General features: G+C 40.7%; 1 protein-coding gene across 2 annotated transcripts in view; it reads right to left on the bottom strand.

The window, feature by feature from the left end:
* The window catches only part of HECTD4 (HECT domain E3 ubiquitin protein ligase 4), a 5,422,508-nt gene that overhangs the window by 315,473 nt on the left and 5,094,404 nt on the right, over positions 1 to 12,631 (bottom strand). For both annotated transcript variants that reach the window (XM_044068422.1, XM_044068423.1), the window contains exon 68: positions 8,952 to 9,098. In XM_044068422.1, coding sequence (XP_043924357.1) covers positions 8,952 to 9,098 — 147 coding nt within the window. The remainder of the gene's footprint in view (positions 1 to 8,951; positions 9,099 to 12,631) is intronic.

Here is a 12,631-nt window from a genome sequence, read left to right as displayed (position 1 = left end):
AAACCAACTGGAATTCAGATTTTTAGAAAAGGGTAGGAAACAACTACATAGGAAAAAATGGGAATTGTGGGAACAATACATACAAGGGAGGAATAAGGTTTAAAAGGCACCAGGACTTACATAAGCTGTGTCATGTCTGAGTGAGAAAGGCTGGTAGATTATAAGAGATGCATAAATGTCTGCAACTGAGAATGTGTCAGTATGGTTTGTGATGTAAAATGCTTGCAACTAGGATTGTGTTGATGTGGCTTGTTTTCATTTATATAACTGATTGCTTTTATAGTAAGTGATGGTTTACGATTGATGTTTCTTGCTTAAAAAAGGCAGAAATATACTAATTTATGTAATGTTGCTAAGGCTGTATGATACACAGCAGTATATGTAAAGTATAATGTCTGTTATGTTAATGTACTTTGATTACTTTTATATGAACGTAAATTTGCCTATATCACAAATGATAATTCAATAAAGGTGCTTGGAAAGAAAAAAAAATATTAACAGAACATTGATGATCCAGAGCGAAGCAGAATGTAAGAAAATACCACTGTTGTTGGTAGGCCTTAATGCAGAGAAAGCATTTGACAGAGTAAGCTGGGAATTCATGAGCGGAGCAATGGAAGCATTCCCTGATAAAATTATTAAGGTTAATTTGGAGGACATATGAGTGATCAGAGGTGAAAATTAAAGGGTGTGGGGTCTTTGCTGATAATCTCTGCTTGAGAAGAGGAACCAAGCTAGGCTGTTCTCTATCACCTTTGTTATTTGCATTATATTTAGAACCATTGGCAAAGAAAATAAGGGGCTCAGAAATTCAAGGATATAATTGGTATGGTAGTCAGGAAAAGCTGGATCTATTTGCAGATGATATTATTTTATATGTGACAAAATCAGAAAGAGATATACAGTGTTGTGGAACATTTTGAGACAGTTTCAAATCTTTTTGGGATACAAAATTAATTAAGCTAAAATGAAGGCAATAGCAGTAAATTATGTACCCACACACAAACTGGTTCAGCAATATCTGTATTTATGGGGACATGATAAAATGAAGTATTTAGGAGGGTGGATTAAAAATGATTCTGGTGTAGCAAATAAGGAGATGTGGGAAGAGACGAAAAAGATAATAGAAAAACTGAGAAAACAGAAACTTTGTTATATGGATATGGACAGCAAGATGCAAGCAGTCAAAATGTTTTTAGTCCAGCTGGGGTGCCTTCTGTGCGGAGTCTGCATGTCCTCCCTGTGTTCATGTGGATTTCCTCCCACATCCCAAAGACATGCTGTAGGTGGAATGGATACTCTAAATTGGCCCTAGGTGTGAGTGCGTGCGTGCCTTCTGTGGAAGGTTGGGTGCCGGGCTGGCAACTCGACACCGTAAAACTCCATTGCCAATCATGAGCGGACAGGTGATCCTCTGTGGCGACCTCTAAACGGGAAAAAGTAGAAAGAAGAAGAATAAGTGTTATACACAGTTCAGGCATATTTTTATCAACCAAAGGAGAAGTTGTGGACAACAATTAATAAAGAGCTGAAGGACTTTATATGGGATGGGGAGACAGCAAGAGTCAAGTGAAATAAGATGATTCTTCCAGCAGAACAGGGCAGATTGGGATTACCCAATTTGAAGAGGTATTCCAGTGCTACATAGTTAAGGTTCCTATACATAGCACAAGCAGAAAAACTATAATTCAAAGTGGAAAGGAATGATACTGAAATGGGGGGAGCTCAAGAAACAAGGACAGATTGGGATTTTGGATGCAGGTCTTTAAAGAGAATAACAATAATCATACAGAATATTATATCCATAAAGTAGCAGAAAGTATTCTAAGAACTAAACTAACACAGGAATGCAAAAAGGAGATTCTGCTGATAGGGATGACTGCAATTAGGGATACAGACAACAAGCAACAGGGGGCTGGAATTTACTGGAGAAAACTGGCAAAGGAACCAATGTATTGGGAGCAAATAACTAGAGAGGGAAAGGTAATTAAATGGGAAGAGGTCAAGAATTTATATGGACTGCAGGCTAGACTGCCTTCCTTATCAAGGATTGAAATCAGAGTATAGGCAAAGAGAAAGAAAAAAAAGGGGGGGGGGTCCTAAACGAAGGACCAGCACTAGTAGAGTTTTTAGTAGAATCTAGAACAGAAGCTGCCATTGAAAAAGCAATAATTAGTACAGCATATACAATATTGCCTGATAAGTATAAGAATCAATCAGAGGAGGTTAGACAGGATTGGAAAGAAAAACTGGATAAGCAATTCACAAAGAAACAATGGGAGGATATATGTTTGTCTCCCAAATATGCAACAAAATCTAGAAGATTTAGGATTTTTGCTTGGAAATGTTTACATAGACATTTTATACCCCAAGTAGACTCCAGAGAATTTTTCCTCAGGTAGACAGCAGATGTTGGAGGTTTGATGGGGAAGAAAGAGGTAATTGTGAACGTATTTTCTGGGAGTGCAGTGGATTAGTGGACTTTATGGATTCCCTGTGGGATGCACTGTTGGAGATGCTTGGTAATCAGATTGGTGTGACGAGAAAGATGATTTTTCTTAGCTTTAATACAAAATCAGAATTGCCTAGACATGGTAAGGCCTTGTTTTATCTAATTATGGTGGCGGCGAAAAAAGCAATTGCTAGAAAATGGGAAATCAAAATCTAAAGCAACTATATTAGAAGTAGTGAATATAGTAACAGAGATAAAACAACTGGAAATGAGATCTTCAGAAAAGGGTAGGAGCAAACTACACAGGAAAAAATGGGAATTGTGAGAACAATGCATACAGGGAGGAATGAGGTTTAAAAGAAGGCAGGATTTAAATGAGCTATGTACTATCTGATTGAAAATGATTGGGTAGACTATAAGTGATGTGTAATGTTTGCAACTGGGAGTGTGTCAGTTTGGTTTGTGATGTAAAATGCTTTCAACTAGGATTGTGTCGGTGTGGTTTGTTTTCATTTACGTAAATGTATGATTGCTTATGTCGTAAGCGATGGTTTAATAAAGATGTTTCTTGTTTAAAAAAGGGTCAGGAACTGAATAATTTATGTAATGTTCCTTAGGTTATATGATATATAGCAATATATGTGAAGTATAATGTTTGTGAAGACACAGTTTGATTACTTTTATATACATGTAAATTTTCCTGTGTCACAAGTGATAATTCAATATTATAACAAATAAAATGCAGCCAACCATACAGAGTAAATGGCAATGAAAGGCTTGTCAGATAGATGCATCAGGAGGGATCTGAAGGAATGCAGGTGAGGAGGCTGCTCCAAAAGCTGAGGCTACAAGAGGGGGAACCAGACTTGCTAGCGCCAAATGAAGCTATATGACTGACTTTGGTTTTGCACAGTTTGACCACCTCTAAGGATTTGGGGGTCAGAAGAAATAAGGAAAAAGGACAGAGGAGTCTTGGAGGCCGTTTCACTTAACTACCTGTACAGAATAAAGACTCTCTCACTTTTCTGTATCTTGTACCACCTCCTACATGGGGATCTCTGCCTCACCATATGGGTTACAAAAGATTCCGCCTTAGAAGACCTCCTCCACTTCAGAAATACATGTAATACTAAAAAGTCTCTCTCCAAAGAGCTCAAACTTCATGACAACATAAACAGGACATCTAGGAGACAGAAGCTCCTAACCCACTGAATCCTCTACCTATGGCACAAGCTTCGCTTGCATGTCAAACAATGTAGCATAATGGCCTCCTTCAAGTTCTGTCTTAACAATTGGTTGGGTAGCCACAAATTACTCTTGTGGTAAGCAGAATGGACCTCGCCAAGAGATATAGCAGTTCTTTCAGAGCTCACAGCCTTAATTCTGAGGATGGGAGACAGAGGCAGCATACAAATGCATCTTGGACTGAGACCACAGTAGGAACAAACATCAAGGAAAGTACATCCAGAGGACCTTGCACTGGGATGAACATAACTGCCATGGGATGAAGGGAAAGGTGAAGGCTCCAAGCCCAAACCAGATGTCTTGGATCTGACAGAAGAGGTCAGTGACCCAGTATGCCTGAAACCCAGCTCAAGGGCATCAATGACATTGTCTGAAATGCGACCCTGGTGATAATGTGGTCAGCTGCAAAAAGGTAAAAGAATGATGCCTACGTCAAATGATCAGATTCCACCTAACGGGATGAAGGAAGCCCTGATGTCAAAAAGTGAGATCATCAAGAAACCAGACATTGATGCTAAAGGCTGCAATACTCCTGACAGAGAAATAACAGTCAGCAATGAAGGGCACCTTTGATGATGTTACCCAAAGCAGATTTAACTATGGCCTCTGCACAAAAGTAGCCCAAAGTGGGCCCAGTGAAGAGAAAAATAGAGATCAGGCAGTAAAATTATGCAAATAAGGTGCTCCGCTCTCCTAAATGTTAGTGGGGGAAGACATCTGGGACAACATGTGCTGCACAGTCAGAAAAGCCTGCCACATTTTTTTTTCAGGAAGCCGAATCATCTTAAATGCTCCTATATGAAATGGCTTACCTGAAAAAATGATGAGTGACCAATATTTTTATCATTTCAGCCTCTGAAAGTATATAAACAGATCAAGTGACTTTGCATCTGGGGGATAGGACGTGGGAGGTTCTTCAGAAACTACCACCACTGCAACTTCAGCAACACTAGAATGGAAGGGGTACTGACAAACCTCAGACATTTGGAGCCTGGCCCTAAGGAAGATGACACAACATCTGGGGTGCCTTTTGCTTATTATCCATGCCCTGAGAGACAACAGAAATTTAAGAAGAGGTTAACCTTGATGAAGAAGAAGATGGTTGAATGGAAGCAGAAGAACTAACCTTCATCTTCTTTAAACTTAATCTGGCTTTCTTATTCCTGATATTGGAAGACTCAAAACCTGTACAGATCTCACAATCGTGCAAAAAAATTCCTCACCAAAACACACAACCACCTTATTTCCACATTTATATTTCTTAAACTCTTTAAATGAGTTATCCATAACCGCAACAACCCCTTATTAATTTATTAACAGTGTTGATATGCTGGTCCAGGGATCCTTTTTTAACACATCCTGAGCATTTATGGCAATACTTCACAATGAGGAAAATTTTCTGAACAGGGGATACCAATAACAGATCAGTATAACTGACAACTATACATAACAGCAGCATTAGTTCCATTACAACTGGCAAAGATAATCTAGCTAACAAATCTGAAATTAGTACATTTAGAACAACATGTAATATGTCAAAGTCTCCTAAATAGCATAACCTATTCTACAGACTGAAAGCATACTCATCTATACTGTTCTACTAAGTGCTCCATTAGGCATTTTGCAGAATTTGCCTCTCACTGTTTTTTTTTTTTTGGCGGGGTGGGGGGGCAATTATGACAAATGTTTCTTTGGCCAGTTGTTGTGTCTTTCGGCTTTTCCCGGTTAGGGGTTGCCACAGCGGAACTCCAGTCCACTAATGATTGGCAGTTGATTTTTACGTGTCAAGTTGCCAGCCCTGACGCACAGCCTTCAACAAAGGTACGCCCATTCATGCATGTCTCCACGCAGAAGACGCTCTAGCTGACAATCGAACCGGACAGCGTGTTACTGTGAGGCGACAACACTACCGCAGCACCACCACCGCAGATGCTAATGTAAAACAGGGTATCAGAAACATTGTGCTGGACAAACTTCTAAGTGAGTAAATGCTACTCCATACTTGAATTGCTTTAAAGGTTATAATATTTAACAGAAAGTTGGATCTAGCAGCTATTGCAAGTCAGTTACTGTTACTTCTTATTTTTCAATGGTGCCCTGTGCTTGGGATAAAGTATTTTATTTTAATTTTTTTTTTTTTTTGCAAACTACAGACGGTAGTGGTGCTGCGGTAGCGTTGTCGCCTCACAGCAAGACATTGTCCCATTGGATTCTCAGCTAGAGCATCTTCTGTGTGGAGGCATGCGTGAATGGGCGTGCCTTCATTGAAGGTTGTGCGTCAAGGCTGGTAACTCAGCATGTTTTTTCAGTGGTGCCCTGTGCATGGGCTAAAGTATTTTATTTTCATTTTTTTTTTTTTTTTTGTAAACTATAGACAGTAGTGGTGCTGCGGTAGTGTTGTCGCCTCACAGCAAGACGTTCTCCCATTGGATTCTCAGCTAGAGCGTCTTCTGTGTGGTGGCATGCGTGAATGGGCGTGCCTTCGTTGAAGGTTGTGCATCAGGGCTGGTAACTCGGCACGTAAAAATCCACTACCAAACATTAGCGGACCGGAGTTCCGCTGTGGCGACCCCTAACCGGGATAAGCCGAAAGACACAACATAGAATTCTGCATTGGCAGGAGAGTTGTGACTAATAATGCACATTCTAATTTAGGTATCACAGCATTACTTGCAATAGCAGTCTCTTTAATGAAATTCTATAAGCAACTTTCAGTTGAGTTAGCACTTTTTGACACTGTCTCAATATGTGGAACTTATATAAGGTTCTGATCATGTCACATTTAAATATTTATGTTTTGCTACCACAGGCAACTTATGTCCATGAGTCTAGCAATGTTTTGCTCTGCATTTGTGAGCCTTTGAGGTATACCTAGTAGCAACTGTTTATTTTGGGGTATTCAACGAAAGGCTGCTTTTTGAAGCCAGTTCCAAAGTAGTGCTAGGTCATTCTATAAGAAGGTAATGATTGCCTTGGAAGAGGTTCTAATTAAACTTGTAACAATGTCACCTCAGTAAAGAGTAGTGCTGCAGTTGCCAGTGTAGGTCATTTATGAATAAGGAAAAATGTAGTATTTACATTGTTTGCTGAAATGGTGAAAACCCTACTTGCAAGATAACATGAAAACCTGGTGCACATTTCAGACTTAGAAGAGAAGATACAATACCACATTTTTTGCAGAATAATGATGTGAATGACTGCAAGAAAGGCCCTTTTCAGATCAACAAAAATATCTCCAGTTAACTGACCTTTTTTCCAAGTTATTGTAAATGTCAGTTAGTGTACTAAATCTGGGGCTGAAGCCATGCTGTTTGTTAGAATGTCATATTTCTGTACGTATTCCATGATCTAACAAAGCCTTGAACTACAAGAAAAAGAAAACATAGCAGATGCTTGGGAAAGGCAAGACTTAACAGTGAGAAGAGGAACTTAGAAACATAAATGCTATGAAAAAAAAAAAAGAAAACTGGAATCCACTGATCTTGAACTCGCATGCAATACAGCCAGAAACAGAATACCACTGAAAATTATAGCAGTGGAAAGGATTTCTTAGCAGGCATATAGAATAAAAATCTCTTGGAAAATACAAGGGCCATTTTGAAGATAAGACCATCTTTAGCACACAGCAAAATTTCAAGAGCACTAAGAGTATGGGAGAGGGACTTGGCAGCATGAGAAAGACTGAATTCTCAATACCAGATCACTGGCTAGGAGTTCCTTTATCCTAACATGGTAAGAAAATTTAAAATCACTGTGTTTGAGTGAAGTTGCTGACTGCAATCAAACAGGATCAAAAAGCAAAGCAAATATCTGTCGATAATCTCAACTAGTGGGGCCTTTTACTGATCACAACTAGTGGAAAGAATGAACAGTGAGAAGGATGGCATCTCTCTTACGGGCACATCTCCAATGCAGACAATGATTTGTTTTATAAAGTCAAAAGTGATTACGGACTGGTGAACTAATTTCTGGTTGTAAACACTCCACCTAAGACCACCTTAAAGAAAAGTATTCACAATGGCTATGTTTTTTATATATTTTTTTTGAGAGTGTAGTGCTGCTCTGCATTAAATGTGCTATGTATTATGGGCAAAGTATGACACATTACAATAAATTACAGTACTACCTCTACTACACATAATTTGCTCTAAGATTATATAAGCATTTATAACAAGCATATACCTTGCAGTACTGTTAACAGGCTTAATTAACAGATGCATTTTTTTCCTCTGGATTGTTTATTTAAGCAATTTATTTAATAATTTACAGCCTTGAAGCAATAGTTAGCCTATGACCTTGGAATTATTTCTGGCTGGTAAAAATAAGCTAAAAAGTAATTTCTGAGGATAAAGCTAGATTTTGTCTGTGATACTGTATAATTATCCAACATTATTAACTATATGAACTGTGGCAGCATATCCGGACTAACTGAGCATTACAATGGCAAAAAGAAGAATAGTGGCTGAAAAGATACCCCAAAAGGTGGAATCTAACAGTGGCCACAGAAATAGGTCAAGCCACAGTACTGAAAGTTTGTGTCATTCTTGTGAGCCAGTGATTTTCTTTTCAGGAAAGTAACAATCCCATAATACCAGGGGACCTGTTTTCTAGTAAGAAACAGGATGATTCTTCATATTCAACACTGTTTCCAAGTGCTACGGGACCTCTGATAATACTGACAACCTGTGACTTGATGACCACAAGAATAACTTGTTTTAATGAAAAGAATAAACATACACACTCCAAATGAAAGAAAAGAAAAAGGAGCAAACAAATAATACTTCTGAATTATACTGAAAAATGAATAGGAGAACAGACTGACAAACCAATGAATGCAGATCAAGTGAGGACAACATAGGAACTACCATCATTCTTTACAGGTAGCTAATATGGATGGCTGATGTTAACATAGGAAGGCTCCAGCAGAAAAATATTAGCAGATACCCAAAGTAGATACATATTTAACCCGGTAAACTAACTGGTCCACAGTCTCTTTTCAGGTATGACCAGGGTCACAAAACAGGCATGCAGGATATATATATATATATATATATATATATATATATATATATATATATATATATATATATATATATATATATATATATATAAAATTACGGCATGTTCAATGAGCAGTACATCAGTAAAAACAGTACATGATCCAGTTGCCAGAACAGACATAATAAAATGATACAATAGTTCCAGGATGGTTTGCAAAATTCAGAAGCAACATTAAATTTAACTCCATACCAACCTTTTGCTTCCCGTAATAATGCAGCAATGCTGTTTGTATACATATCAGTCTGTCTCAATTCCACCAGTGGCAGAAAGAATGATTCCAATGTATTGTTAAGAGACTGAAGCAATGCAAACCGAAGGCGGAGACTTTCAACTGGAACACCTGAAGAATGGGCAAAATTTTAAAATGAAATGGCTAAATATACACAACAAACATCTTTGCATAATAAAGGTGTACATATCTCAATTGCATAATGGTTTCCCCTCCTAAAAAAATGTCTACAATTAGAGTGACTGACAAAAAAGTATAGTATAGTATGCTATTGGTGTTTATCACATGATTTGGGGTGTCATATAAAAGAAACCATTTGCTTCATTTGTTTAGATATTGAAGAAGCTTATATTAGCAAAATCAGTTTATCTTCCTTTTTCAACAGCACAAGGGAATAAAAGTTTGTTTTTATCACACCAGAATGCTGGTTTATTGATTTGAAGTGAAAAAAGAAGTTATGTGCTCACCATAACGTTCCATCTGAGTAGGTAACTTCATTTGTCAGCAACCTGTGGGTTACGGATCCGAGCTGGCAGCATACCAAGCTAAAGATCTGAGCTCCAAGCTCCACCCCCTTACCCATACTACCCTGCAACCTCCTTCCAATCCTCAGATCGCGTTTGCCACCTGCACAAACAACAAAACAAACTAACAACCTGAGAAGACCTGACTCAGAGACAAAACAAAACTTGAGCATCTAAACCTCGAGTTCAGCTAAATAACTATTCAGGTTAGGGGGAAGGAGGGAGGGACGGTTGCTGACAAATGAAGTTACCTACTCAGATGGAACGTTATGGTGAGTACATAACTTCTTTATCTGAAGTAGTTAACTTCATTTGATCAGCAACCTGTGGGATAGAGTCCCCATCTACCCAAAATCTTTGGAGGCCTTCAAGGAAGAATATTCCGGAGCACTGCAGAGCCAAAAGCAGCCCCTCCTCTAGACACCAAATCTAGCTTATAATGAGAAATAAAGGTGTGAGAGGACACCCAGGTAGCCACTGAACAAATGTCATCCAGGGAAACTCTAGACCAGAATGCAGCAGACGTTGCCATAGAACGCATAGAATGAGCATGAACTCCCATTGGTTCTGGCAAGCCAGATTCTCTATATGCTAAGAGAATACAACTCGAAATCCATCTGGCAAGAGTCACTTTAGAAATCGGTTTCCCTAGAAAAGATTTTGCAAAGGAGACAAAATGTTGGTCAGATTTATGGAAGACAGCCGTCCTGTGTAAATAAAAACATAACTGTCTGTGAACATCCAGTAAATGAAGTTTGTACTCCCCTTTGTTCTGGTAATTGGGGAAGAAAACCGGCAAATTAATGGATTGATAAATGTTCATCTCAGAAGCAACTTTGGGAAGAAAAGAGGGGTTAGTCCTGAGAGATACCCTGTCCTTGTGAAATACAACGTATGGAGGTTTGATAGAAAGAGCCTGAAGCTCCGATTCTCTCCTGGCTGAGGTAATGGCTACCAAAAAGGCCATCTTCCATGACAAGAACTTCAGATCAACGGAAGCTGCGGGTTTAAATGGAGGCGTGACTAACGCCTAAAGAACCAAGGTCAAATCCCACGGTGGGGATGAATTTCTAATAGGAGGTCTCAGAAGAAATGTACCTTTTAGAAAGGCCTTACAAATTCTGGCAGCAGCAAGAGAACCAAAGTTGTCTCCAATATGGAAATGGGAAATAGCAGCCAGCTGAACCTTTACAGTAGATGAACTGGCCCCCTGCTGAAAAATATGAGACAAGAATTCTAGAACCGCTGGAATTGGAGCAGTAAAAGGATCCAAGTTCTTATGTGAAGCCCAAATGGAAAAACATTTCCATTTACTATTGTAAATCTTCCTGGTAGAGGGTTTATGCGCCGCCACCAGAATGGACTTGACTAGGGAAGAGATACCGGGAGTGCTGGCAACTAAGGGAACTGGATCAGCCAAGCTGAGAGCTTGAGCTCGTCCAGGTTCAGAGGGGTAATTCCTGAGGGGTGAGAAATCAGATCCGGAATGGGATCCAAGATCCAGAGAGGCGCTATGAGATTAGACCGTAGGCAAGGTAACCAGACTTGACGAGGCCAGAATGGGGTTATGAGGATAATCTTGCTCCCCAATCGACGAGCTTTCTGCAAAAATTTTGTCATCAGCGGAAGTGGTGGATACGCATAAAGAAGACCAGGTGGCCAAGCATGGACTAAAGCATCTCTGGGGGCTTCCCCTAAAGGAGGAATTAGAGTGAAAAACTCGCTGCACTTTTTACGTTAGAAGGCGATGCGAAGAGATCGCAGCAAGGCTGACCCCACTTGAGGAAGATATGTTCCGCTACGGAAGACTTCAGAGACCACTCGTAGGGGGAGAGGATAGTTCTGCTCAATTTGTCCGCCAGAATGTTGGACCGACCCGGAATGTGCGTCACTAACAGGAAGCGGTTGGTGGAGATTGCCCATTCCCAAACTCTCATGGCTTCTCGGCAAAAGAGGGTAAGACCTGGTTCACCCCTGCTTGTTGATATACCAGACCACCGACATATTGTCTAACTGGATTGCAACAGTCTCCGGAGGAAGGAAGGCATGAAGGGCCTGCAACGCTAAAAGGACCGCCCTCATCTTCAGTACATTTATATGCAGAACGGTCTCTGTCTGAGTCCACGTGCCTTGGACAGTCCTGCCCTCACAATGCCCACCCCCCACCCTAGGCGGGAGGCATCCGTGGTCACTGTGGCCTGGGGTAGGGGCATAACAAAAGTTCGTCCTTCCCGAAGGGCTCGGGATTGGAGCCACCACATGAGGGAGTTCCTGCAAATCCTGCTGAGTGGAATCGGCAAGTCTAGCAGATGGTGTAGAATGGACCACTGGACTTGCAAAGTCCACTGTAACACCCTCATGTGCAAACCAGCGTAAGGGATCAAATTGATCGCTGCCGCCATGGACCCCAAAGCTCTCAGGACTAACTCTGCTGGGGGAGCAGGAGACTGAAGAAGAGCGAGTACATGTAGGTTCATGCTGTGAAGCCTGTCTGGCGTTAGGAAAGCTTTGACCTGAAGGGAATCTATCCTGGCCCCTATAAAGTCTATAACCTGAACAGGTTGGAGGAATGACTTTTTGACATTTATAGTGATCCCCAACTGGGATGATAAAGAAGTCCCTGGCTAGACAGAGTAGATGCCTGGTGGGGGCGGTGAGGAGCCAGTCGTCTAGGTACGGGAAGACCTGTATGCCCTGTAGCCTCAGGTGGGCCGCTACATCTGCCATGACCTTGGTGAACACCCTGGGGGCTGTGGTGAGACCAAAGAGTAGGACCCTGAACTGGTAATGACTGGCCCCTAACCAAAAGCGGAGAAACTTCCTGGACCATCTGTCCATGAGAATATGGTAGTATGTATCCTTGAGGTCTATGAAGCCCATCCAGTCTTCCTCCTGCAAAAGGGGCAGGATGGATTGGAGCGTGACCATCCAGAATTTCTCCTTGGCAACAAAAAGGTTCATTGTTGACAGGTCGAGAATCGGCCTCAAGTCCCCCGTCTTTTTTGGCACCAGAAAGAACCAGGAGTAGATGCCTGATCCGGACTGGTCTGGGGGAACATGCTGGATGGCTCTTTTTTCTAACAGCTTTTCTATTTCCAAAGCCGCAACCTCCCTTTGAGT

The sequence above is a fragment of the Protopterus annectens genome, chromosome 4.part0, assembly GCF_019279795.1.
Source record: "Protopterus annectens isolate FY-2018-M chromosome 4.part0, PAN1.0, whole genome shotgun sequence".
Taxonomy (NCBI): Eukaryota; Metazoa; Chordata; order Ceratodontiformes; family Protopteridae; genus Protopterus; species Protopterus annectens.
Note: the sequence above shows the minus strand (reverse complement) of the source record. Positions and strands in the feature narration are given on the sequence as shown.